Consider the following 27478-nt stretch of genomic DNA (forward strand, 5'->3'; position numbering starts at 1 on the left):
CCTGAAGCTGGTTAGAGACTGTAAAGGGAAACAGACACACTTCTGAGCTGACAAAGGGTAGAGAACTATGCTCTCTTTCCCCTTGTCTAAGGAGTATGGGCAACTCTAAGATGTAGATGTGTGAGTGTGACCCTACTGTACACGATCTCACTGAATGATAAAGTGGTTCCATTTATAAACCTGCTACCTCTCCTGGAAGCTTGTATTCCATTTACCCCGCCCACAGCTTGTTCGCAGATCCGTGCTCCCCTCTCCATCTGCTGATCCCTGGTGCTCTGTGTTGTCCATTGTGTGCACTGGGAGTGGGTCAGCACGGCGGTGGGTGAATGAGAAGAAATGAAGAGGGAAAAAGAGAACTGAAAAACTTTTCAATTTTCCCTTATTTGGTGCCTTGGACATGTTAGCGTAAGCTTTATGTGCTAGAAAATCCATTGGAGGTGCTCCAGATGAAGCGAAAGTCCGTTTTAGAGCAGTGTCATTGGATAGTGATGACTATGACACTGCATTAAAGATAAGTGCATCTTTCAGGCGATGGGAGGCATCACAAATGTCATGGCAACATCCACAGTCTTAATATTAAAAAGAGGAATAGTCCTACCAACTCAGCTTGCAAATTAGGTGGGGATAGTAAGTTCCAATGCAGTAAAATAAATTCTATTTTTAGCTCGTAACTCTTCTGCTTGTGTGGCTGTGTCTGTGCAATACGCCCAAGTGATGCTGAGGGTTTAATTTTGGGACTTGTTTGGTGCCTCATGGGCAAAATCGACTTTCATCTCAATATGCGGCGTCACATGGCTGAAGTGCTTGACCCAACGACATTCCAGAGCTCCTTGCGTCCCCCTTTCTCACCCCACCCTCTTCTCTGCAGACACATCTCATCAACCTCCTGGAGTGGGCTGGGCCTGGGACTGTGTGTGGCAAGAACCTTCCCTGCTTTGTTCCTTGGATTTCAACAAGCACATACTGTTTGGTGGACTGTGATGTTACTAGTGGTGGGGAACTTTGCATGTCCCTTGCCTGGAGAAGTGTCATTAGAACAAGAGTTTTTTGTATTCATGTAACCACAGGTAGACTGAATGGGAGGAGGTTCTGTCTAACAGCATTCGACGCTTCGGATTTCAAACATGCCCTTTGAAAAACATATTGAGTGAAAACATACATTTAATTTTTAAAACCCTATGCATTTAAATAAGTTGCTTATTACTTACGGATGTATAAAAAAAAGAAAGAAAAGTTAAGTCCACAATACCAGTCAGATTTAGAGACGGCAACAATTGAGTGCCCTCCCCTTAAAAGTGACAGTGCATGTGTCGGGAGCAGCGTCTCACTTTCCCCTTTAGGGGATAAAACGAAGAGCATGTGGTTCATATGCCACAGCTGGGCCTTTTCCTCATCTGATCCCTGCCTCTTACAATACATAAAATACTAACTATTTGTCCTGTTGCTGGGTACAAATCTGCTGATCTGTGCCAATTGAACCAGTTGAAGTCCTGACTTCCCAGAGTTTAGAAAAAGAGTAAGATTATTTTTGTACATTGTGCTAAATGCTGTTTTCTTTTTTAACAAAGAGCCAACAGCAGCAACATCAACAAAAGAAGATGACGAGGTAGCAACATGTGTACGAGAAGATTAATAAAAGACAAACGGGCCGCTTTTTGACATGAACATAATTTATTATTTTGTTGTGAATTTTGTACTGGCCTGTGTGTGCCATATTTAGGGCAGCAATGTTCAATAGAAATACAGTGTTGGCCACATGTGTAATTAAAAATTTCCTGGGAGCCACATTAAAAAAAATAAAAGTACAAAGTTGGAATTAATTTTAGTGGTACATTTTATTTAACTGTGTGATATAATCAGTCAGCATATACAAATTTTTAATAAGGTAATTTAAACATGTCTTTCATACTAAGTCACTATAATCTCAATTGCGACACTAAATTTTTATCAGAAAATAATGATATTTAGAAGTTCATAAAATGATAGAAAAGATTTGCTTATCCAAGTTGTTTCAAACATGCTGAAAGTTTTTCAATAATAGGATTGAAATAAGTTTTTAAATTTAAGCTTACATTACCATGAAATCAAATGAACAACTCAGTTTCTCATGCGAACTAACTACATTTCAAGTGCTTAGAAGCCAGGTCGAGCATACTCAACAGTATAGTGATCTCCTTAAACTAAGGAAGGAAGGAGAGTTTTCAGGAATGCACGGCTCTGAAGGAATGCAGAAGGGAGCAGAAGAGTTCTGACCATGGATAGGCATACGGCCCATAGGCTAAAAATAGAAAAGACAGAAACAAGTTAGTATTTGGGAGGCAAGCGCTTCACAAGCTGTGTGGGGCTGAAATCCAGGTTCCGATGGGGGAGCGGACCCAGGGGTGAGAGTTTCACACAAAATTTCATTTGAGCCCAAGCTCCTACTGCTTGAAAATTTTTTAAAGCTTTTAAGCTCATCTAACTTCCCACCGGATTGAGGGACCATTTCTGAAATCCTGATAGGTGGGTGTCCATCTGTTTAAGGGGCTCCCTGGCGGGACTCAGCGTCTCCTGAGGTTCCTTCACTACCACTCTGAATCACTGTTGTTCTTATTTAAGGCTATTCCTTCAGATGTTGTCTTCCTCGTGTTACCCTATTTTCTTTAAAGGCTGATGAAATTTGAAAAAAGGTGGAGATTTACTAGGCAAGAAAAGGAGCCTTAAAAATAACCCCTGTTATTTCTGTTGGCACGTTGAACTTGAACTGCTAACCTCCAGAAATAAATTCCTGTTGTATAAGCAAAAAAAAAAAAAAAAAGATAAAATTTGTCCTGATAAAATTTTTTCCCCTCCAGAGTAGCCTTTTTAGTGCTTATCTAAAAAAATGTGAGTGCTACATCATTCTAGATGTGACTGGGCACACCAAGATTTCCCATGATCACCCAGGGCCCTCCTCTTTGTAAAGCATAAAGATGCATAAGCTTTTTTTTTCCTTAAAATTTTTATGGGTTTATTTCTGGGCTCTGTTCTGCTCCATTGATCTATGTGTCTGGTTTTATGCCACTATCAGGCTGTTTTGGTTACTATGGTCTTATAGTATATTTTGATATTAGGTAGCGTCATGCCTCCAGCTTTGTTCTTCTTTCTCAGAATTGCTCTTGCGCTTGCTACACGGGGATTTTGTGGTTCCATATAAATTTTTGAAATATTTGTTCTAGTTCTGTGAAATACGTCATTGGAATCTTGATAAGAATTGGGTTATTTCTATAGATTGCTTTCGGTAACATGGACATTTTAATGATGTTAGTTCTTCCTGTCCATGAACATGGATGTGCCTCCACTTATTTGTGTCTTCAGTTTCTTTCTTCGGTGTCTTATAATTTTCCAGTTCAGGTCTTTTACATCCTTGGTTAGATTTATTCCTAGGTATTTGATTCTTTTTTAAGCAATCGTGAGTGGGATTGCCTTCTTAATTTCCATTTCTGATAGGTCATTATTGGCATATAAAAATGCAACTGATGTTAATTTTGTATCCTGCTACTTTACTGAATTCATTTATCAGTTCTAGTAGTTTCTTGGTGGAATCTTTAGGGTTCTTTATGTAGAGTATCATGTCTTCTGCAAATAAAGGCAGTTTTACTTATTCCTTTCCAAATGGAATGCCTTTTATTTCTTCTTGTTTGATTGCTGTGGCTAGGACTTCCAGTACTATGTTGAATAAGAGAGGTGAAAGCAGACATCCCTGTCTTGTTCCTGATCTTAAGGGGAACGCTTATAGGTTTTGCCCATTGAGTAGGATACTGGCAGTAGGTTTGTCATATATGGCCTTTATTATGTTTAGGTATATTCACTCTATTCCCACTTTGCTTAGAGTTTTTATCATAAATGGGTGCTGGATTTTATCAAATGCTTTCTCAGCACCTTTACAGTCAATTAATATTTGACAAGAGGCAAGCACATACAATGGGCTAAAGGTAGTTTATTCAGTAAATGCTGTTGGGGAAATTGGACAGATACGTGCAGAAAAATGAAAGTAGACCACCTTCTTACACCACACACAAGAATAAAATCAGAATGTATTAAAGACTTAAGTGTTAGACCTAAACCATTAAAATCCCAGAAGAAACATAGGCAGTAAAATCTTGGACGTTACTCATAGCAATATTTTATCTGACGTATCTCCTCAGGCAAGTGAAACAAAAGAAAAAATAAACAAAAGGGACTACATCAAACTAAAAAGTTTTTGCACAGTAAAGGAAATTATCAACAAAATAAAAAGACAACCCATGGAACGGGAGCACATATTCACTGATACGTCTGATAAGGGGTTAATATCCAAAATTTCTAAAGAACTTATAAAACTCAACACCAAAACAACAACCAATTAAAAAATGGGCAAAGGACCTGAATAGATACTTCTCCCAAGAGGACATACAGGGCCAATAGACATATGAAAAGCTGCTGAAGGTCCCTAATCATCAGAGAAATGCAAATTAAAACCACAATGAAATATCATCTCGTACTTGCCAGAATGGGGGTATCATCAATAAATCAACAAAGAACAAGCGCTGGTGAGGATGTGGAGAGAGGGGAATCCTCGTGCACTGTTGGTGGGAGTGTATTCTGCTGCAGCCACTGTCAAAGGCAGTATGGTCTCGCCTCAAGAAATTAAAAATGCATCTGCCTTTTGACCCAGCAATTCCACTTGGGGGGATATACCTGGAGAAATCCAAAACATGAATTCGAAAAAACCTAAGCACTCCTATATTCATTGCAGCGTTTTTTACAATCACTAAGATATGGAAGCAGTGTGTGTCCATCAGTAGATGGGTGGATAAAATAACAACAGGACATTTACACAGTGGAATTCTACTCAGCTATAAAAAGGGAGAAAACTTTACCTTTTGAGACAGCATGGATGGACCTGGAAAACATGCTAAGTGAAATAAGCCAGTCAGATGAAGACAAATACCATATGATCTCACTCCTATGTGGAATCTAATGAATAAACTGAACTAACACGGAAAATAGAGACAGACTCATAGTTATTGAGCAAGGATGGGTTAGGGGGTGGAGAAATCCAGCAAAAAAGAAAAAGGACCAGACAACAGGGTGGTGATTGTGGGGGTGGGCAGTATAAGGGGAATAAATAGTAATGGAAAAAATATAACGAAAAAATATTTTTAAAAAAACAGAAAAAGAAAAATCTTATGGAACTACTACCCAGTTGTATCTTTTCTGTCTTATCCTGCTTCAAAAAAATTATTTCAAGCAAAATACAGGATCTTGTGTATACTTAAAAAATTCATGTGAAAAATTTCTACCTTCTGAATTAATTTGCAGCCCTGACACTGTTACTTAATATTAGTTATTCCAATCAAATACATGTCTGTATTAGTTTCTCTTAGTATAATAATGTTTCAAAGCCACAACCCAGTCCAAAATTCAGTGGCTTAAATAACCATTTATTATATCTCACAGGCCTGTGGGTCAGCTGATCTTGGTTGAGCTTGGTTAGAAAACAATAGAACTATAGACACTCAACACGTATAGAATATCTCTTGTGTCTGAGATGGAGAGGAGTGATGATAGAATGTGGATTTTCTGTACTGCATTATGTGCTGCATGGTATGCCTGAGCTGTTACAACTCGTGGAGACCACGCTGGAAAAAATGTTCATTTGTTTCCATGAATACCATTCAAACCAGCATCTTGGCGGAGCCCAGTTTCCAAGTCCTCCAGCATTTTAGCAACACGACTGATATGCAGTAACTCTAGAAGGAGGTTTTAGGAAACACATTGGCATTCGAGATGTGCTGAAACTGAACTGTTAGTAAACTGTGCCTGTTGATTACACACTATACCTGTAGGTCTGTAGGAAGTGTATATTGGGTTGGCCAAAAACTTTGCTTTTATTCTGTAAGAGCCTCTAGTAAATAAACGCACGGTTGTCTCTAACTTAATTTGAAACAGTTTTGTTAGATTGTATTGTGACAGCTGCATATCAGTGTGTATTTTTTGAAAAAAATTATCAGTATTGGTGAGTTTTTGTGTAGACATTTTAATATTGAAGATGGAAGATAATATGCAATATTTTTGGCATATGATGCTTTAAATATTTCAAGAAAGGTGAAAACGCAACTGAGAAGAAAAGAAAAGATTTGTGCAGAGTATGGAGAAGGTACTGAGACTGATCAAATGTGTCAAAAGTGGTTTGCGAAGTTTCGTGCAGGAGATGTCTCGCTGGATGGTGATGCTCCACCGTCAGGTAGACCAGCTGGAGTTGACAGTGATCAAACTGAGACATTAATTGAGAACAATCAACGTTATACCATGTGGGAGATAGCTGATAGACTCAAAATATCCAAATCAATAAAGTAATTGGTGAAAATGAACAAAGTATCTTTTATTTTACAAAAAAAAATGGACTTTTTGGCCAACCCAGTGTATGCTTATGGGATATACATAAGTAAGCATATGCTTTCTGTTGAAAAATTAGAAAATACAGCTTAAATAAGCTAACAGGTGATGAATGTCCATTAACAGCTAGAATGTTGGCAGCTCTGGACCCTACTCTTCACACTCGATTGGCTTCTTCTGATTTAAGGAAAAAACTAATTTGGAAGAAAGTTTTGCATTTGCACGTCAGGGTAGATTTCATAAAGAGGAGAAGCTGCCCAAAGTTAGTAAATGTTAACATCTAGTGGTTTAAATTTAAGAAATGCAGGTTAAACATTTGAACTGTGGATTTGCTTCCCCTTTTACTTACTCTAAAAGCGTATTTTTAGAAGCCAGTAACAAAGAACTGCAATATACTGCCACAGCAGGGAGGAAACATTGTTTGACAGTAACATTCAAGATTTAAACATAAAAGCCTGAGAACTACTAGCTGGAATGTCCACTGACCTAATGTGAAAAGAGAAAGCATGGTCTTGGGTGGCAGTAACAGCCTCGGAGGATTTTGAGCCTTTCTAGTTACCTAAGTAGGAGCGAAGGTGACTTACCTTTGTTTTTCTGAGAGCCAATGAGATAGCAGAAGGAAAGGCCTAAGCAGACACTGCTGTTTTTGCCCATCACTCTTTTTGTAAGTCTGTGTTTACAAGGTGAAGACTGGAGAGATATAGTAATATTGAGAAAACCAAAATAGTAAAAAAGTGATGCTACTGTCTGTTTCTGTACGGTGGCTGCATGAAACCTGCTAGTAAAACTTACAATGAAAGAGACGAAACTTACAAGAAAGATGAAATGAAAGAGAGAAGCCATTTCTCCACCAATGATGTTGAAACGAATTTGGCTGTTACCAACGTGAGAGCACATTCGACCCAATTACACATGGTACAGTACATATATGATATATACATATCATATATATATATATATATATGCATGTAGGAAATGAACATTAATTGTATTGAAAACTGCTTTCTAAGCAAATAGTTTGTTGGAAGGAGTTTAGGCAGCCTCCTATTTGTGGGTCCCCCTGTAAGAGTTAACTTGTATCAATACCAGCAGAGGCCATGTATTCCTCAAGGAGTGATAACTTGTCATTTGAAACCAGGTCAACAGTGTCAGATTTCAAGGAGTGAAGTATGTGGATTAGTTCCCTGAAAGGAATGTTTCTCTACTCGCTTTTGTGGCAAATCAATTTTAGGCTGAAATTTGAGCTCTGAAATAGTCCTGTGACATAGTGGACCTGAGGAAGGTGACCGGCTGCATGCAGGTAAGTTAAGGCTGTGTGCAGTTTCGGTGGCCATATTGCATTTTCTGTATGCTTTGACTCGCTGCGGCATGCCTTCTCACCACAGATACATGCACATGCATGCACACACACACACACACACACACACGGAAACCTTGGAAAACTGCAGCTTTCTTTTTGTTCATTTGAGTGTCAGCCTGATCACGTCAACAACACCCTTGACCGAGCAGGTCCAGCTCCTGTCTCTGCTTCCTCATGATTGTGTTGCCTGAGACAAAGCCTGGCCGGAGCCTTTTCCTTCTCAGAGTCGGGATGGATGACTTTGCAGACTCTTCCAGTTCTGTGATTCTAACTTTAATGTGAGTTCGCCTCGTAGATAAAAGGGGCAGTGGCAGACGCTCTGATGTGCTCACGGTGCAGGCAGGGCATTAAAAGGAAAATGATACAGATAACTCTGATAACTCTGTTCCTTTAGAGAATGAAAATTTGTTTATGTTAAACAGTAAGTGTTTCTTACTTTTGAAAGAGGTTCACTCTCAAATCAGTTAATTGCATTGAAAATGGAAAATTTATTTTAACATGAAGTTGAAAAGTATGTATTTTAGCGGGGTATCCTAGAATTCTGCCCAGGTTAAGGGAAAACTGTATTTATGGCAGGAAACCACAGTTGTGATAGAAATAATATCACTGTTTTTTTTTTAAAAAAAATGCTATACAAGCGTCCGACCCTGAAGAAACAGTGAACTGATAAAATGTACCGAATGCTTCCCTCTGTGAGGCCAGCTATTCAGACCAACGAGAAGTCAGTTTAAATGCAGAAACCAGATGGTTTTCATCAGCTACAGACCTTAAAATGACATAAATCCACAGAGGCAGCTAAGCTATGGATCCGTGCCTTCTCCTCGCAGGGGGAGCCTTTTCGGCCAGGGAAACAGAGAGCTCCTTGTTCCCTCTCCCTCTTCCTCGGGACTGAGTGGGGAGGAATGCGGCCCAGCCTGCTCTAGAAGGAATTTTGATCTCCTTGATGATAATAAAGAGAAACTTTGGGGGGAAAGGGAATACCCAGTTTGAAAGCCAGCTGGAGAAGCTGGCTTTGCATTTGTAAACTGCAGCAATATCAGCTGTCTGTTTTCTAGTTTGTCTGTGCAGTGTGGCCTAGATTAGGTATATATGTTTATTTTAATTTCCTCTTAAGCCATGTTTTAGCTAACTTTCCTAGGAAAGTCCATTTTCCCTGTGACCCTAAAATATTCTTCTGGTAGCAGACGAGTGTTTTAAAGATGCGCAGCGTGCCCTGGCTGGTGTAGTTCAGTGGGTTCAGCGCGGGCTGCGAACCAAAGTGTCACAGGTTCGATTCCCAGTCAGGCCACATACCTGGGTTGCAGGCCACTGCCCCCAGCAACCACACATTGATGTTTCTCTCTCTCTCTCTCTCTCCCCCTTCCCTCTCTAAAAATAATAAATACAAATCTTTAAAAAAAAGATGTGCAGCGTTATGAGGCATAATACCTACATCTGTGTAGTTCAGAACATTCTGTAAATAGCCTCTTGATTTTGAGGCCACGTGTGGACACTCCATTGTTTTAGCCAGTTATTTTGTTCATTGTCACTGAACACTGTGTTCCCATGGGAAAGCATCTTTAGTCTCATGATGCCAGTGGAAAGTCATTCAATTTACAAGGACCGTCTTCATCTTCAGTCTCTCAGAAAGGCATAGACTGTGAATGGCTGGCTGCTGCAGGGTTCCTTCCAGTCTTCTAGGTGTCTTCTCAGATGTCTGCGAAGTAACCTTGAGTTGCCTTAGATAGTGTCAAGATGAAAACGAAAGTAAATCGTAATCGTTACTCAAGTGGTTATATGTCCCATCTCTTCAAGCTTTTGTATTTCTTTTCCATTAAAAGGGAAAACGGTTTCTGAAAAGTTAGAAATAATTATCTCTAGGATGACTTAGACAGAGTATGCATTTTAACTGGCAGCAAAGAACTTACACTAGGACACAAATATTTCCATTTTAAGAGTGTCCGTATTAACAGGACCCAGATAGGACCATGTGCATGATATATTAAGCATTTTCTGTGGGGATTCATTCGGTAAAAGAGATGTGAGTACACCTCCTGGGCCTGTGGATGGCTCAGCATCACCTCCTGTATGGTCATCCTGGGCTGGCGATGGGCCAGAGAGTGGACCGCCCCTGGCAACCGGGCTGTTTCTCAAATGGCTTAGGTGTTTTTATTTAATTAACTTAGCCAATGACGCAACTGGGTTATGTTACTTGAAACATGGAATTCTCTGCAGGCGTCCTTCACTACGAAGAGAAAAGCTTCTGGTTCGGTTGGTATCTCGCAGAAGATTGCTCTGATCTTCTTGTTCACGTGCCGTGTTGGTCTGGGAAAGAGTTTTTGACTGCTAAGCGTTTTTGTGATTTAAGTATTTATCTGTAAAGGACTTTTTGTAAAGTCAAATGTAACAGCTGTATACATGTAGCCCATTTTTAAAAATAATTTTTAAAAATTTACTTTTAGAGAGAGGGGAAGGGAGGAAGAAAGAGAGAAGATATCAAGGTGTGGGAGATACCTACATCAATTGGTTGCCTCTCGCACACCCCAAACTGGCAACCAGCCCCACCACCCAGGCATGTGCCCTGACTGGGAATCAAACCTGCCACCTCTCGGTTAGCAGGCCAGAGCTCAGTCCACTGAGCCACACCAGCCAGGGCCGTACAGTCCATTTTTAAATTTCTAATGTAATAATTTGCCCTAATTATTGAAGAATCAAAGTTTGAACTATTAAACAATCTCCACTTTAAGAAAACTGGGCATGTTAATGATTACTATCCTCCATACATATATTTTTTAAAGTTACTATTAGATCCCATCTTGTGGAAAACCCCAAAGGAACTGAAACATACTTTTCCTGGTCTGAACTCCCACTGGTGACAATGAAGAGCATGAGGCAGTTAAAGATGTTCTTTAGTAATATTATTACCAGACTAAAGGGGTCTGTTTGCCTGTGTGCACCAGAGCCCACTCAGACACGGACAGGAGTTTGCAGCCAAGAAAGTAAGGGTTTCTTGGTCGAGGACATGGCACCAATCCTGGAGTCACAGGTAAGCTGTGACTCAAAGACCTGGCTCTCTGACGGCTTCCAGGAGTCGGATTATATAGTGGCAGATTTATATGGGGCAAATCATTCATCGTGGTGGATCAAGGATTTGGGTCCTGGGCTCTGCTGATTGGTTGGGGCCTGGGTAGGGGGCTGCTGATCTTTGAGTCAGGTCCTTGCATCAGCTGTGGCACTGCTCTGTCTGATTTTGTGAGGGTGTGGTCCTTGGGGTTGTTCTGCTTTCAAGGGCCTGGGGCTGAAACGTAACCCGAGTCAAGATGTCCTCTGTAGTTCAACTGTAACTCTGCTTCTATGGTCAGAAGACCTGCGACTTCATTCTTAAGACAGTTGGATGTTCCGTGCGGGGGAGCTATGGAATGACAAGGAGGTAGAAACTGTAGTGAACAGATTGTAGAGAATCCGAGGTATTGAAATTCTGAGGTGCAGGGGGGGAATTCAGTCAATGAAGTAATTGCCAGCTGTAACAGAAGATCATTAATCTCTCTGCTCCCTTAGAGATAAGGTACCAAGGCTCTGTGGAGATCGGAAATCGTTGGGGCAGGAATGAGCGTGAGCGGAATATAACACCACGGGGGCTGCAATGGCGATTCCATGCTGCAGTGTGAATTCCTTGAGGGCAAGGCCCATATTTTATATATAAATAAATTAAATGTGCATATTTCATATATTATAAATATACGTCTTATCCTCTGTAGCATTGAATTTAGGACCTTACCTCTTGTTGTCTGATTGTTATTTGTCTTTCTTGCAGTGTTGTTATCTTACTACTTACTTCAATAGAATGGACAAAGTTGGTATTCTGATTTCTAGGATCAAGGCGTTGGATTCTCTCTTATTCCCTCGGGAAAGCTGTTGAAACTGAAGTTTATAGAGCATTTCTCTTAGGCTGCTTCTTTGCATGTGTGGGAGAATGAGCCTCTTGGTTTCTGGCTTAGAAATCGAGGGAGGTGGCAAGGGGCCCAAACTGGGGAGCTGGGAGGTCCCAGCTATTCCTGGGGACGATCCAGTACTGTGGCCTCGCTGCTGTTTGCGACATCTGGCAACGTAGGGGGCACAGGCTGCGTTAATTGAATATGCCTGACAAAGCAGAACTGCAAATGCAGCAAATGTTCCCTGGAATATGGTTTTAAAGATTTTGCCAAGAGTTTTTGCACTCAGGTCAGTGATAGGACTCAGCTGGGGTCAGGGCCAGATAGTTTTTCAAAGGACGTAAACCCTCGGTTGTGGTTGGACAAAATACGAATGAAGATGACTGGAACGGACAGATGTTTGCTCTATTTTTACATTTCTGTGGGAAGAAATGTCAGGAAGCCGTTTTCTTTAACTGAAATCTCTCCGTGCAATTTCAGGAGTTTTTTTTTCCGTCTTGTGAACAATTTTTAGAAATGATACAAGTTATTACAGAATCACCCAGCTCTTCGCTGCCCGAATGGCTTCTGCTGGTAGTTAACCCTCCCTGGCCTGGACGGTGCACAGCTCCCCAGCAGCTGCAGTTAACAAGGGAGGAATTGTTTTGTTGCACGTGTCTTTTGATTCCTTGGTTTCAAATAACAGTTTTGCTCCTGTTGGTTTAATTTTCATCTCTTGCTCATTCCTTTTTTTTTCTTTCTATGAGAACCCATTAAGTGAGGTAGGACAGATATTTTGGTTCTCCCATTTTCCCTTTTTAAAATATGTACGTGAAGGTAATACCTGTGCACAGAAGGGTTTGGAAGGGTTGAAGGGCACGCTTTCCCGGGTTCCTTCCCTGAAATGGTACATTGGCTGCAGTCAGAATAGCTGAGAACTACTGAGAGCTCACGGCACAGTAGGTGGGCGCTGTGCTGGGCTCAGGCACAGACCTTTTTGACTCCCTGCACTGTGGTTGGGAAGATGGGACCCCAGCACCCCTAACCTACTCTGGAGAGCTGAGACCGTGATAACCAGGAAGTGTTATGGGTGGGAAATGGCTGAACTGCCAACAGAGCCACATCTGGGCATGGTAAAAAAACAAAACAACAACAACAAAAACCAGCAGTTTGTTCAGATAATTAGAATGTAGTCACTTGCTCACTAATGGTGCACACTGACACTGCACCTTCAGCTCTGTCAGGTGACACACGACATGACCCCCAGACCTGGTCACCGGGACTGGGCATTGTTCTTTGTGTAAATCAGCTGGAGGTTATTGTGAGGTTGTGTTTTTCTTCAGAGTGAGTATATTTATTTCAGAAAAGCATCTTATTTTATCATCAGAACTTTTCAGAAGGCACCACAAAATCTGTCCTGGGGGCATGTATAATCCTTACAGTGAATAGATTCCTCTAAATATTACTAATTTCACTTTTCCATGCAAAAAAACCCAGTAAGCACTGTATTGCAGGTGGTTGGAGATGTATGTAGCATACATAATAATTCACTGCAAGGAATGCCGAAGGCGGGGCTAATGTGCAATTGAGAACTAGCAAGAACAGAACTGGTTTTGCTATTGTTGCCTATTTCCACAGCCCCCTTGACAGCCCTTCCCCCAGCCTCTGCCCCAGAACTGCAGATCCCTATCACTAACCAAGACCTGTTTTTTTTCAGGTGCCCACTGATGGCAATGCTGGCCTGCTTGCAGAACCCCAGGTGGCCATGTTTTGTGGCAAACTGAACATGCACATGAATGTGCAGAATGGGAAGTGGGAGCCAGATCCATCAGGGACCAAAACGTGCATTGGCACCAAGGAGGGCATACTGCAGTACTGCCAGGAGGTAAGACCCTGCTGGTGGCTATGTTGGACCACATGCTTTTACTCATTTTTTAACTTACATGCTTGCATTTTATCTCTTACAATGAAAAATCTTTGTTCCTAATGATTCACTACACTATTAATGATATGTATACTTGCTTTACTTTACCATATGCATAAATGTTTTTAAAAACTCTGTAATATCATGACCATCGTTAAAACAACTAAGATTTCAGACATCTCGGCATGTCCTTTTATCTTCAGAATATATCTCACTACAGCTGCACAAAGTATTGTGTGCAAAAGACACTAGAATTAAGTTTCTCTATTTCTGTTACCAAGTGGATATATTTAGTTCCTTTATTTTTGTTTGTGTTGTTTTTCCCTCCTTATTAATTTTCCTTTTTGAAAATGTAAAGTGTTTACACTATTAAAACATTGAACCAGTAAAGGTGATACTCAGAAATGCCATTTGTCACCTGTCCTCTACTGATAAACAGTTCCATGGTCCTCGATTTACCCTTCTTGCAAAACAGAATATTTATTTTTTTCTTTTCTTTTATAACAAACGTAGCTTACAGTAAGCACTGTTCTGCTCTTTGCTTTTTTTACTTAAATTTCATCCTTAGTATAATTTTTCCTACTTTCCTTTCTGTTATTGTACTGTGGATTCCTTCCTTATGAATTCAGTTTAAAATAACTGGAGTCCCAGGCATTTTGTTCCTCACTCAGTAGACACTTACCGGGTCTAAGATATATGGTTATTTGTGTTTTAAGCACATTTAAGGGAATTAATCTTACGCAGTTTAGAAACGCAAAATCCCTTACTCTTCATATCATATAGCAAGATAGCCTGGCAATATTTTTTTTGTTGCTATAATCTTTTATGTACTAGGAAATTTCTTTTAGCCTTCTTGGCTCCAAAATGACTATGTAATGAATTACATATGATGCATATGTATAGATAGATACAGATATAGACACGCAGACACACATAAGTATATATACACCCACACACATAGGTATATATAATTTTAAGGTAGCATTCTAGGAAAAAACAATCTCTAGGCCCTTGCCAAGTAATTCAGTTGGTTAGAGTTGTCTCGAAATGCCAAGGTTGTGGGTTCGATCCCTAGTCAGGGCACATACAAGAATCAACCAATGAATGCATAAATAAGACAATAAATCCATGTTTCTCTCTCTTTCTAAGTCAATAAAAAAAAGAAAGGACAGTTTCTAAATATTAACTTTCATGTTTTGAGAATTAGCAAGAACAGAACTATTTTTGGTATAAATACATTGTAACATTTTATTCCATATCAGGTAATTTTTATCTTGAAGGAAAATGAATTGTGATGTAAAAAGGTAATTCTTTATATTTAAGTAGAAATAACTAGTATAAGTGATATTTATATGTCTTCTTATAAACATTCTGCTTGTAATTAGGGATTGATAATTAATCCACTTTTGCCCCTTTAGGGCATTTCTGAAACATACTCTTTGGAAATAACTTTCACCGTCTCCTGAAGAGTCCCTCTAGTATAATGTTACACATAACATGATTTTGGCAAATTGAAACTCCATGTGTGCATGCTTATTATAGGTGTTTGACATCACTTCATTTTTCTGGATATAAATACAGATTGTGCATTCTGAATGTTAAATATAATTTTTTCAAAGAAAGGCTAGAACTCAAATTTAGTTCATGACATTGACTACATCGTCCTTTCTCTTGAATGGCTCTTTTGATATGCATATCATAGTTTGCATTTAAGTTTTTCCTCCATTTGTTATGAACAGTCAAATGTTTTTGCATTTGTGTGATGATTCTATAACAATTGCTCTTTTTGACCCTGAGACTGACCTTGACTCCTGCTCCACTTAGAGATCCCACTAAGGCCTGGGCAGCCTCACTTCCTCTTTTCCTTATTGTTTGTCCCCGGGCTGAGCCACCGAGTGGTCATTCCCAGCCCCAGATTGCCAGATCATCAGTGACCATTGGGTGAGAGGGTAGGAAAGTGAGCGTCTTTGGTTGTTTCTCGTTTGTTTTGCAATTCTGGCGTTTTCTGCCTTGCTCAGCTCACCACCCACGGAGGTCTTATAGAATGATGCACACAGGCCCGTCTTAAGATGGTCATTAGACACACAGTAGATGGGAGAAGTTAAGAAAGGGCCAGAACACCAGGTCTTATTAGCCCTTTTAATGAATTTGATCTTTATTCCATAACAACACGAAGTCACTGATGGTATTTTTTTAAAAGAAAGAATAACTACAAATTTACGTTTTGAAAAGAGAAGGTCGCCCTCCTGCTTTGTCACTCTGTGCCCATACCTAGTTTCTCATTCCCATCGGGGGCCCCCCTGCCGGGGCCCCCACCCTGTGCTGGGCAGCGCAGTAGTCACGAGCCACACGTGCGTGCGTGGGACACCCTGGCGTGTGCTGCACGTGTACATTAGGTGCCGTATTTCAAAGATTGGCACGGAAAGAAAGTTAAAATGCCACATTAATGATTTATATCTATTTCATGTTGAAATATTCCATATATAGTGTTAAAGTATTATGCGTATGTGTTACTAAATGATAAATATCTATGTTATTAAAATGAATTTCACCTTTTTCATTTTACTTCTTAATGTGACTACTATGGAATTTAAAATGACGTGGGCATATGTTTCCATTATATTATGTTGTCATTGAACTGTGCTGCCCGCCCCACCCCCACCCCCCCGCCCCACTACCACACGGCACCCGTGACTCTGGGCTGTAGGGGTCTTCGGATGTCTTTTTTTTATGTTTTTAAAGATTTTATGTATTTATTTTTAGAGAGGGAAGGGAGGGAGAGAGAGAGATAGAGAGAGAAACATCAATGTGCGGTTGCTGGGAGTTATGGCCTGCAACCCAGGCATGTACCCTGACTGGCAATCGAACCTGCGACACTTTGGTTCGCAGCCCGAGCTCAATCCACTGAGCTACGCCAGCCAGGGCCGGGTCTTCGGATGTCTTGATCTGACAGGTGGGAGAGGGAAAGTGGAGAGACCCCCCCTCCCCCAGGTGGTTGGGAGTCAGGCTTGTGTGGGTCCTTTTTAATACATCTCTCATTAAAAACATTTTAGTAGAACACAAGGCCTGCTCCTAAAGAGAGATCTAAAGGGAGAGAAAGGTTTGTAAAGTAATTCTAGCACTCGAGTAACTGACAGTGGCGATGACGGCACACGGCCGAGGTGAAGACGATGCTAGTACTTTTTCTTGAGCATGAACCAAGTGTCAGCTACCTTGTCAAGTGCGTGCTGTCGTTACGCCCTTATCCTTGTAGGGTGGAATCCTGGGAAGGAACCTGGGGTAATCGCAGCAGTTTAGGGGAGCAGAGGGAAAGAACGCCATCCACGGAGGAGGAGTCGTGGCTGGAGACCTGGGACCAGACCTAGGAGATGCTGTGTGCTGGAAGTCAAGCCAGGTTGATTCGTAAATGGGGGAGGTGATGAGAGTTCAGGTGTGATGCACATCGAATGTGGTGGACTTACAGTTTTCGACAAGGCAAAATCAGGACTCTCTTGCAAAATGAACACACAACAAAGATTTCATTCAGCACGTTCATTAATGAGGTATCTTGTTAGATATTAAAGCTGGTCCAGTTTGACTTGGAGAGATGGAAAGTCTTTCCCAACAGACTTCACTCACAGAGCTACGAACACTCACCTGAGTTATGTTGCATGGGGCAGGAAACACAGGCACTGCCCTCTGTCCCTGCGGTGTTCACCCTCCCAGAGCCATAAAAGAGCCCAGCCGGGCAATCAGAGGAACACACCCTGTAGAATCAATCAAGACACTTTTCCTGGAAGACAACGCCTGATTTTACTGCTGGGGTACCCAGTAAACTCTTCTGTCCCTTTCTAAGTTTTGGACATATTCTTCTAATGAGGCAAATGAAAGATCATTGTTGATCTTTGGGATAATCGTTTCAGTGGAGCAGAAGTCAAACTGCTGAGGATTACAGGAGGAGTACATGAATGGGCAGTGAAGACATCTGTGGATTCATTAAGGAAAGACCTAGAAGCCAAGAACTCGAGGGCAATTCAAGGAAAAGGGAAAGGCTTGGCTTTTTGTTGTGTCTTTGTTTTTTAAAGGGAAGGACCTTAAGCTAAAGGAAACTGAAACTTAATTGCGGGAAGACCGGATGTCGGTCAAAAGAAAACTAGGCTCTGGTATCTGGAGAGAAATGGAGTCCAGTGGATAAGTGATTGGCTGAGTCTTGACAAAGGAGAGGGGAGAAAAGGAAAGGAAAAGAAGGGGAAAGGAGGGGAAATAGTGAGGAGGGTTAATGATACAGCGTGTGGTAGTGTATAGAATTTCAGTGAAGACCTACAGAAAGTAGTTCCTCAGAGAGTGGAGCTAAGACTCGGTGCTGCCAGGAATTTCTCTGTTGGGGTCTCTCTCTCTCGTTTTCTGCTAATCCCTTCACCTTTAGGGCCGCCTGCTGCTGAGATGGCCCTCCTCAAGGAGGCCAGGAGAGGCGGCAGCCGATAGCTCTGGGAGTGTGTCATCCTAGCCCAGCCTCCCAACTGCATTATGCCAACCTGCAGTGTGACTCCAAGAAGGGATTCTGGTTGGCCCTGCTTTTGGTCACACATCTGCCTTCAGCACAAATACTGGGACTGGCCCGCATTGGCCATGTGGGTGTGTGGCCTATTTGACAGCCGGGTCTGAGCCGTATGGTGGGGGAGACGGGCTCTTGGGAGTAAGGGGATGAAGGTGGCATGGGGCAAAGTAGAACTGTGAGCACAGTCCGACACAGTGGGGTTAGAAACACAGTGCGTTAGAAAAGCCTTACAGGGTGGAGAGCGGGAGCCAGCTTTGGGGAGAGTGTGCTTGCAGAGGAAGGGGGAGTGGATGTTTATTCAGAACTTTGAAACAATGTTTGACTTTTCTGTTGAATGGTGCATCCTGAATAACATACAATACTCCTTGTTGATATTTTAGGGTCTTCCTCCCACTTCTCACTCTGTCGCTGTGCTGATTTTTTATACACAATGAGAAATAAAGAACAGTTTTTGTTTGTAAGGTTGAATTTGATGTGTGTCGCTGGAAAATGTTTATGTCCTTTTATTCCTTTTTTTTTAGCACCATGTTTTATTTTAGACAGTGTTGATTGAGTCCCTGCTAGGAAGGCCACAGATAATATTCACAAATTTTCAACTTCCTCTCCCAGGTTTTGTAAATTATATTACTTTCATAATTCCAATGTCGTAACACAATAATCTGCTCTCTTGGCATAAATCCCCATAGTTGTAAGTTCTGCCTTTACCTGGAGTCGTTGTTCACAGCCAGTCCTTTCGCCAAAGCATCCCTATTCCTGTATCAGTTATTTTTATTCATTTCTTGGACGTCTGTCATTTCAGTTATTTCCAGAAGTTGTCATTCTTATTGAACAGTGACTCAATCAGATGTAGAATTCCAGATTGATGAGCATTTTTGTGCAGGAAGATATTTATTCCCTGTATTCAGTCATCTACCACCATGCCAATTCCTGTTAAAAATAGGTATAGAAACCGTGTCTGTTTGTGACTATTTATAGTGCTCCTCATTTACCGATGGTCTGCCTCCCAATAGTGAAGGACACATTTTTTTTTCTCTTCGTACTCACTCCGTCCCTCTTCTGCCCCAAACACAGATGTTTTAGAGGCAGGTGGCTGAGTTGGGGAAGCAGCCGTTTGTAGTCTGTGGACCTAGGCTAGAAGAAAACCCACTGAACTCATGACCATGACCTCATTTTGACCTTTTGCTAACTAGTGTAGCTTACTTGTTAAATTTGTTTTTTCAAAGGATGCTCTGTATAAGCTGCCAGTTGTATCTGTTGTCGCTTAACTTAATTTGACGTGTCAAGTAATATTTTAGTGAATCATCTGGTCACTTTGTAGTCTCGTGTTGCTCTCAGTTGGCAGTCCTTGCCATCGTTGTGCTGTTGTTACTATGAACGCCGTACTTCAGCCCCCTGATTTCTCCTGTCCTATCATGAGTCAAGGGCAAAGTTAGAGAGCAAAAAGAAAAATTGAGTCTTTTACCTTTGTCCCTGGTTATAAACCCATATAAAGTTTTATTGGGAGCATAGCTCGACACTTAAGGTTTAAATGAAGTATTTGTTTAATCTGCATTTTATCTCAAATCCTCCACATTCCAGACACCTATATATTCTTCCCCTTTTTTCCCCAGAAATAATGGCTGTGCTTCTGCCCTGTCGTCGTTCTGACATTTGCCTTCCTTCGTACTTGACTGTGTTATTGGCACAGTCAGCGCCGCTTGAGGGATGGTCTTTTGTCACTTTATCAAGTGTGGAGCGAAAGCTGCCCCGTGCAGACGTGTGTGAAGACATGCTTGTGCACATGTGTCCTCCCCCCGCCAGTTCTTACACAGAAGCCCTGACCTATAATGCGGTGGTGTTTGCACGTGGGGCCTTCAGGCCAGGTGAGGTCATGAAGGTGGGCCCTCCTGGTGGGATGGGTGCCCCTAGGAGAAGAGACACCAGAGAGCCCGCAGAGAGTTTCTCTCTCCCCCTGCTCACACAGGAGGTAACGTGGGGACACACAGAGAAGGTGGCCGGGCCTTCCGCCCGCCAACCAAGAAGGGAGCTCTCACCAGAGCGCGGTCATGCAGCGCCTTGATCTCAGACTTCCCGCCTCCAGATTTCTGAGCACACTCATTTCTGCTGCGTAAGCCGCCCAGTCTGCGGTCATCTGTCATGGCAGCCTGAGCCAGCACTAGGACCTACTGTGGGTTCTAGGGGCAAAAGGATTACAGACTCAGAGCATCTCTGGGAGCAACTGTTCCTAGAGGTCATGCCTTGCAAAGCATTTGTCTGAAACTCAGCTCTGACCCAGCATGCACTTGTGGCTGTTCGTTTGCTCGCTGCTGCGGACGGCCTGCCGTCTGTCGGCGTGGGGGTTTCAGGGTGGGGGCAGCGGCTCTGCTTCCCTCTCTGCACTGGGACAGCATCCCCGCAGACGGGTTTGCGGTTTCCTTCTGCAGGGACTGTTTCCTCCCATTAATGGGGTTCTAAAGACGTTTTTAGGGGAGACTTTGGGAGCATCTTGGCCCAAAGTCCAGAGTTGCCCTGAATTTATTTTTATCTACTTATGCAAGTGGTATGATCATCACTCAATGGTACAGCCATAAACATATGCATGCCTAAATATTCTTAAGCGTGCTCAGTGATCACTAAGTCTGCTCTCCGAAAGCGCGAGGCAAGTCCTAGATTATTCTTTATGTGCCCCTGAGGTAGGAGGTTCCATCGTGGGCTGTTGACGAGCTAAGCCTTCCAGCAGTTACACCCTTCCGGCAGTCTGGGTTGAACCTGAGACTTGCTTTACCCAGCAGAATGGTGTGGAGGTGACGCCGGTTCAGTTCTGGGTCGAAACCTTAAAACGTTGGAGAAGTGTCTCTTTGCATGCTCTGGGAAGACAGCTGTGTGGAGAAGCCCAGGCAGAAGGAAGGGATGCTGTCATTCGTCGCCCCGCCGAGCTGTGCCCGGCCAGGTAGGATCTTTCAGCCTCCCAGGTCGTGCTCCCGCGGACACTGCCATGAGAAGAAAGACTGCTCGGTCAGCACCCCAGAAGTGTGAGAAACTGTGGATTATGATGCACTTGCTAGCTCCCACGGCTTCCAGGGGTCCTTGCCTCTCTCCTCGTATTCATGGCCACCTGCAGTCTCCTCTCACACTGCCAGGCTGCCACTGTGGGTGACCAACGAGATATTGCAGAAATGGTGCTGCATGTGACTTCTGAGGCTAGCTCAGAAAAGACACGTGGCTTCGGCCTTGCACGACTTACGCTGTGGCGGAAGCCAGCTGCCATGCCCTGAGGACACTCAGGAGCACTGTGGAGAGGCGCGTGTGTGAGGAATGGAAGCCTCCTGCCGACAGTTGGCTCTAGCCTGACGGGCGTGCGAACAGACCACTTGGAAGTGGATCTTGTAGCGCAGCCAGCTCTCATGGGACCATGGCTGACATCTGACTGCACCCCTGGAAAAGCCAGGATCCCTCAGCTTAGCCACTTCCAGATTTCTAACCCACAGTAACTGTGTGCGATGAGAAATACTTATTATTTGAAGCCATTAAGGTTTGGGATAGTTTGTGGATAATAATAGATGACCACAACAGACATGCCCTCGATTATTATTTCCCCCTGTGGTCCTTTAATAGAAAATAGCTCCTTTCCTCTGTTTTGTATGAGATGGAGAAAGTGCTGCCATCGTGAAAACAACTTGAAAATAACAATAAATTATTCATCACTTAACAGCTTAAAGTGGCCACTTGCCTTAATGAACTGTTTTAGTATCCAAACATTGACCAAAGGAACTAGCAGTCTCATAAATATAAATAGAACAACACTAGGGTAATATTCCTCTGGAAACATATACTAAAACTTAGGGACAGAAAAGAAGATCTTCAGGTTTTATTGTCCTCTTGAATGAAATGAGGGTTTTTTTTTCTTTAAAAAAGTTTTATTTAAACTAAGGGCTTTAGGATGGGAAAAGAAAAAAATTAGAAGTGTATTTCAGTTCTTCATTGATTTAGCAAATATTTATTGAGTGCATTCAGAATAGTATTTTGTGTCATATTTGCTCGGCTGATGAGGAACTTACATAAGTATATGATTAGATAAATTGAAAACAGCATTTAGAAAAGTGAAAAGTTGGAGTGATGCTATAAGAGGGTCTTAATTATAACTCTGGGAGTTTGGAGTCTGATTCTGGAGGTAAGAAAGAGCTCCAGCAAGGGGTTGATACCCAAAATATATAAAGAATTCCTACAACTCAACACCAAAAATAAGCAATCCAATTAAAAAATGGTCGGAGGACCTGAACAGACACTTCTTCCAAGAAGATATATAAATATATGAAAAGTTGTTCCACTACACTAGCCATTAGGGAAATGCAAATCAACACTAGAATGAGATACCACCTCACACCTGTTAGCGTAGCTATTGTTAGCAGGACAGGTAGTAACTAGTGTTGGAGAAGCTGCGGAGGAAAAGGAGCCTTCGTCTCATTCACGGATGGTGGGAATGTGGACTTGTACGGCCACCATGGAAAACAGTATGGAGATTCCTCAGAAAATTAAAAATACAGCTACCATATGACCCAGTAACCCCTCTCCTGGGTATCTACCTGAAAAAATTTGAAAATACTAATTCACAAAGATATGTGCACCCCCACGCCCATTGCAGTGTTACTCACTGTGGCCAACACATGGAAACAACCGAAGCGTCCTTGCATAGAAGACTGGATAAAGAAGACGTGGTCTGTATACACAATGGGACACTCCTCAGCTGTAAGAGAAGAGGAAATACCGCCATTTGTGACAACATGGATGGGCCTTGAGAATATTATGCCAAGCGAAATAAGTCAGACAGAAAAAGCTAGGAACCATACAATTTCACTCATGGGGGATATAAACGGAAACCATCGACACAGACCAGTGTGGTGTGGTTACCAGAGGGCAGGGGGCAGCCGGGTAGTAAAAGGACAGAGGGGGTCAAATGTATGGTGATGGAAGGAGATCTGACTTTGGGTGGCAAACACGCAATATACAGACGATGTATTCAAACCTATATAATGTTATTAACCCGTGCCATCCCAATAAATGTAATAAAAATAAGAGTTGTGGGACTGTTTCTCGTGTGAGTGTTTTCTGGTCAAAACACTGTTAGAAGTATCAGCCTGTTATCCAAAGATAGGTTAGATTGGGGAGAGAAGGGAATTCAAATCTGGAGATGTTAGTGCAAAAAGGAATGTGAAAGATCATCCTGCTTGTGCACCGGGTTGTGTACAAGTTGCCGTGATGAGGGAGCCCCTGGGGTCAAGTGCGGTGAAGGGGCAACATGGGCCTTACTATCCGACAGACCTCCCTTCAAACCTAGCCTTTGCTCTTTGTCACCTGAGTGATGCAGAGATGCCTAACCAGTCCTAGCCCTCCCTGTATGGCAAGAGCACAGAGGTGTGTTGTAGTTTAAAACTGTCAAATTAAAGGAGAAATTGTATAAGCTCCAGCACTGTTCTTTTTTCTTTTTTTAAGGAGAGTACTTAAAACAGGCTCTGCCCCCTCTCCCTCCCTAACCTTCAGAGCACGTTGCATGAGGTAGGGGCGTGCAGCAGGTGCCTACAGCTCTGCGAACACCCTGGAGAGCAGCTCCCCGGAGGGAGTTTGGAACAGGTTAAGCCTATGGGTGAATGTGGCTTTGTTCATCACCGCTTCTGTGAGATAATGGGTGTGCTCTCTTTTCCTAAGTGTTTTCTTTTCCACGGCAAACAATGTATGTTCGCTCTGCTTCTTTAACCTTCTTGCTGTGAATGAACAGTTGTTTTGTCTGTGAACTAACAAGATCACCAGACAAAGCATTCCAGCACCTGAACAAAACAAAAACTGTTTGATGAGCTGAATCAAGCCATTTTCTTTGCTCAGCTTTCCACTCTAAAATATATAACCAGACATGGAATTCGCAGACAAGAATTGTTTCTCAACCTTGTTTTCATTCCACAGTAGGATGGAGTTAAAACTCATTTAGAAAACAGACAACAATGCAACCTTTTTGATCTAACCAACTCAGAGAGCATACCGCCCCCCACTGTGCTGTGGCAAAGCCGAGGTGCACCCTTGACCTCTAAGGTTTTGCTGTGTGTGCATCCACCTTTGTAGGCTTAAAACCGACCCACTAATTACAGGCACGTAAACATTGGTTTGGGAAAGATTCAGAAATTCCTATCAGGTGAAACAATTTTTGTATCAAGGTATTTGTCTATCTACATATGAGAACAGATATGTTTTATGCATTAATGATCTGTATAAATATAGAAATTGCTTGCACAAACCACAGTATTTAGAGATAAGTGAGATGAAAACCAATTGGGACTTTTTTTTACAGTTATTATTTAATCAAATTGGTGTTTGATTCAACATTTCTTCTTTTTATCTCATTCCTAAAAGCATGCTCAATTATTACAGATTTGCAGTCATACTATACTTCTGTAATTGACATTTTATTAAAAAGTAAGAAAACTGGCAAAAATTGACAGAATGAGAATCTGGGCTATCTGTGTGCACACGTGTGTGTGTTTTCACATTTGTGTTTTCACTATCTATTTTGGTGGACCCCTCCCCCCCACAGTTTGTTGCTTCCCTGCCTTCAGCACATGGGAATAAAACGGATAGCAAGCATGGTTCATGGGCGGTATTTTCCAAGTCTGAGTACATATGTGTGTATATATAACACGATACACTTACATACAATGTGAGCGATAGACTTGGGTCTGATTATTGGGAAATCAGCTCGTGCCTCCCATGCAGCACTTTCTGGCCCTGGCTTCAGGTTGTCATTGTGCAAACACAGCACCGCTCGTAAGTCCCATTGTTACGGCCCATTATGACCGTGGCGTTTCATCAGCTGCACATTGTGGCTCAGCACCTCATTAAATCGTGAGCAGAGAAGTTTTCGGTCAGTTTCCAGTTCTCTTCCTCAATGAAATTAGTTATTTTGCTTCCAGTATCCCTCATGATTAAAAGCATTTATGTTGAAAACAGTTCGATAGGGTTTTTCTTTGTTTTCGGAAAATTTTAAAGGAGAAAGTGCCTCATTTTAACCCAGAAACAGGGAGTGTATTGTCTGGCACATCCTTTGTTACAGTGTAGCTACCGAAGTGTAAGTAGTTTGAGACTCACCCTTAAGGGAGTGCTCAGGAGTGGCGCCCCCTTTCTGTCAAATCCCACCGCTGTCGGGCTCGTCTTCTGGGAAACGGGGCAACTGCCCACTGGCAGAGGGTCACGTGACTGTCTACACATAAACCAGTTGCAATGGTTCTGGCACATAGTAAACCCTCAATTATTATATATGTTCCTTATTCTCCTCTTGGATATCTTCTTTGACAAAGAAATTAGTGCATGAAAGCTCTCAGAGGACACTGTCCCATACTTAGGCTACCTCTACACCATTTTGCTGTAGAGTTTTTGATTCTTTCATGTTTATGTTCACGCGTGCCAACTGCAGTCATGCATATACAATTGGGATCTTGGTTGGTGTTGTATTTGTTTTGTTCTCTTGGAATGTAAATTTAGAAATGCAACTCTTCCCGCTGGGCTAGTTTTTACTTTTCATTCTTTAATTCAAAACTTCAAGCATGCATACAAAGTAGAAAGAATCGTAGAATGAAGGCCCCGTGTCACTATCACTCAGCTTCTGTGATGATCACATCTAGTCAGGCGGGTTCCCGCATGAGCCTGGCACGCAGGTGCTTTATCCTACCCTGCTCGAGGCGGGGGTGAGTTTTGGCCAGCCGCCTGCCTGTGCAGACTATTGCCTGTTGCTTTTGCAGAGCTGTAAATTCTAAATCTGCTAAAGGGAATGTTACTGATTGACTTCCTGTGTATTTAAAGTGCCATTTTATTAACACAACATAATTGCTAGCACTTTTTTTTTTCATAAAAAGAAATATCCTTGAGAATCTGTTTAAAAATTGATTTCAAACGTTGAAAGACTAGAAAGAACTGTTAAGTAAATTATTTTCAGAATTAATAACAATTCCCATTAACTGCTTTTTGGGCTTTTCCTAGCTGCACTTGGTTTTGTGTTCTTGAAATATCCTTGGTCTTTTGGAATTTAGTTGTATGTAAATAGAGCTTTTGGCATTAATCCTTTATTCCAGGTGGCTTGTTTGCAAAGGGTTTTCAAGGGTGCCCCTGCTTGCTCTTAATACTGGAAATAGAGGAAAGTTTCTATAGGAGAACTCTGACAATGTAGGTCTCAAAGAAATATTTTCATATTTCTGTGTATATAACCACATGTTCTTGGCTTTCTTAAATATCATCAGTTTTTTTCTTTGCTATACGTATTTAACAACTTAAATGTCATCTTGTTGGAGATTAATATATTTCCAATTTGGATAGACAGAGAGGAAAAAAAGACTTTAGTTTTTTTTAACTTAGAATGAAAAAAATGTTCTGATGGTAATCAAATTTTAAGGTATTTTTCTCCAGTGAGCAAAACTACTTATGCTACCAGCTGTAACCTTCTAATACGAATGTCAGATAGTTTCTGGTTTACCGGACTCCTTGCTGTTAGCATTTGGAATTGCTCCAACACTCTTTTTAAAAACAGCAGCATGTTTCTATGGCCAGTGGAGTAGGCGGTTTCTCAGGTGCCTGGACCAACGGGCTGGGCCCTTTTAGCCTAAATGAGAGCCTGACTCTTGATTCTTCCCAAGCATCTTCCTCAGCTGTGTAAATTATTAACATTTATCTACAGCTTCTTACCTAGGATGCCGCTGTTCATATAAGTTGACACATCATATTTGGAAGGATAATATTAGAAGACACTGAGATGCTGGGTTTTCTCAAACAGCTCGTAATCCAACTCTAATCTTCTACTATTTAGATTATCTTATTTAGGAGATAACATTGATAATACCCAGTGGGAGAGGAATATATGCTGACTTTCCTTCCCAGAATGGATTCTGAACTTACCCAGAAATATTCATTAGCTATGTATCAGCAACTTCCTGTGTTATCACAGTGTTGGCCATTTCTGAGGGAACACAGAAATGAACCATACTGTCCCTGCCTTCAAGGAGGGTTTAGTCTGATAGGGCAGGAAGGCACGTTGAGTGTCAAGAGAAGGCAAACAGTGGTGGGTGATCAGGGAAATGTGGTCCGATAAAATGCTTTGGACACAGACATTGAAGATTCGTGAACCTACATTGGAGCTAGGCCTTTTCCCAGGGTTTTGTTCAAAATAAAGCTAGCAAAGTAGCTTATGTTTGAAAGGGGGGCTGATGAAGGGGACCTGTCACGCCTCCCCGGGGTAACAGATAATCAGGCAGCCCCTGTCTGATCTTTCTCTTGTCTGTCTGTCTGTCTCAGCTACAAGGCTCTCTCATCTTAGTTCTTCCTCTGCATATCTTCCTGGTCTCCTGTGGTAGACCAGC

General features: G+C 41.9%; 1 protein-coding gene across 8 annotated transcripts in view; it reads left to right on the forward strand.

Annotated features, from left to right (window-relative positions):
- Window positions 1–27478, forward strand: part of LOC114489650 (amyloid beta precursor protein) — a 245126-nt gene that overhangs the window by 40886 nt on the left and 176762 nt on the right. For 7 of the 8 annotated variants that reach the window (XM_028503545.2, XM_028503548.2, XM_036017550.1 and 4 more), the window contains exon 2: window positions 13367–13534. In XM_028503545.2, the coding sequence (XP_028359346.1) occupies window positions 13367–13534 (168 nt within the window). Of the gene's footprint in view, window positions 1–7709; window positions 7715–11744; window positions 11749–13366; window positions 13535–27478 lie in introns of those variants that run through there. The other variant, XM_036017547.1, reaches the window with a different exon arrangement.

Source organism: Phyllostomus discolor, chromosome 2 (assembly GCF_004126475.2).
Source record: "Phyllostomus discolor isolate MPI-MPIP mPhyDis1 chromosome 2, mPhyDis1.pri.v3, whole genome shotgun sequence".
Classification (NCBI taxonomy): Eukaryota; Metazoa; Chordata; class Mammalia; order Chiroptera; family Phyllostomidae; genus Phyllostomus; species Phyllostomus discolor.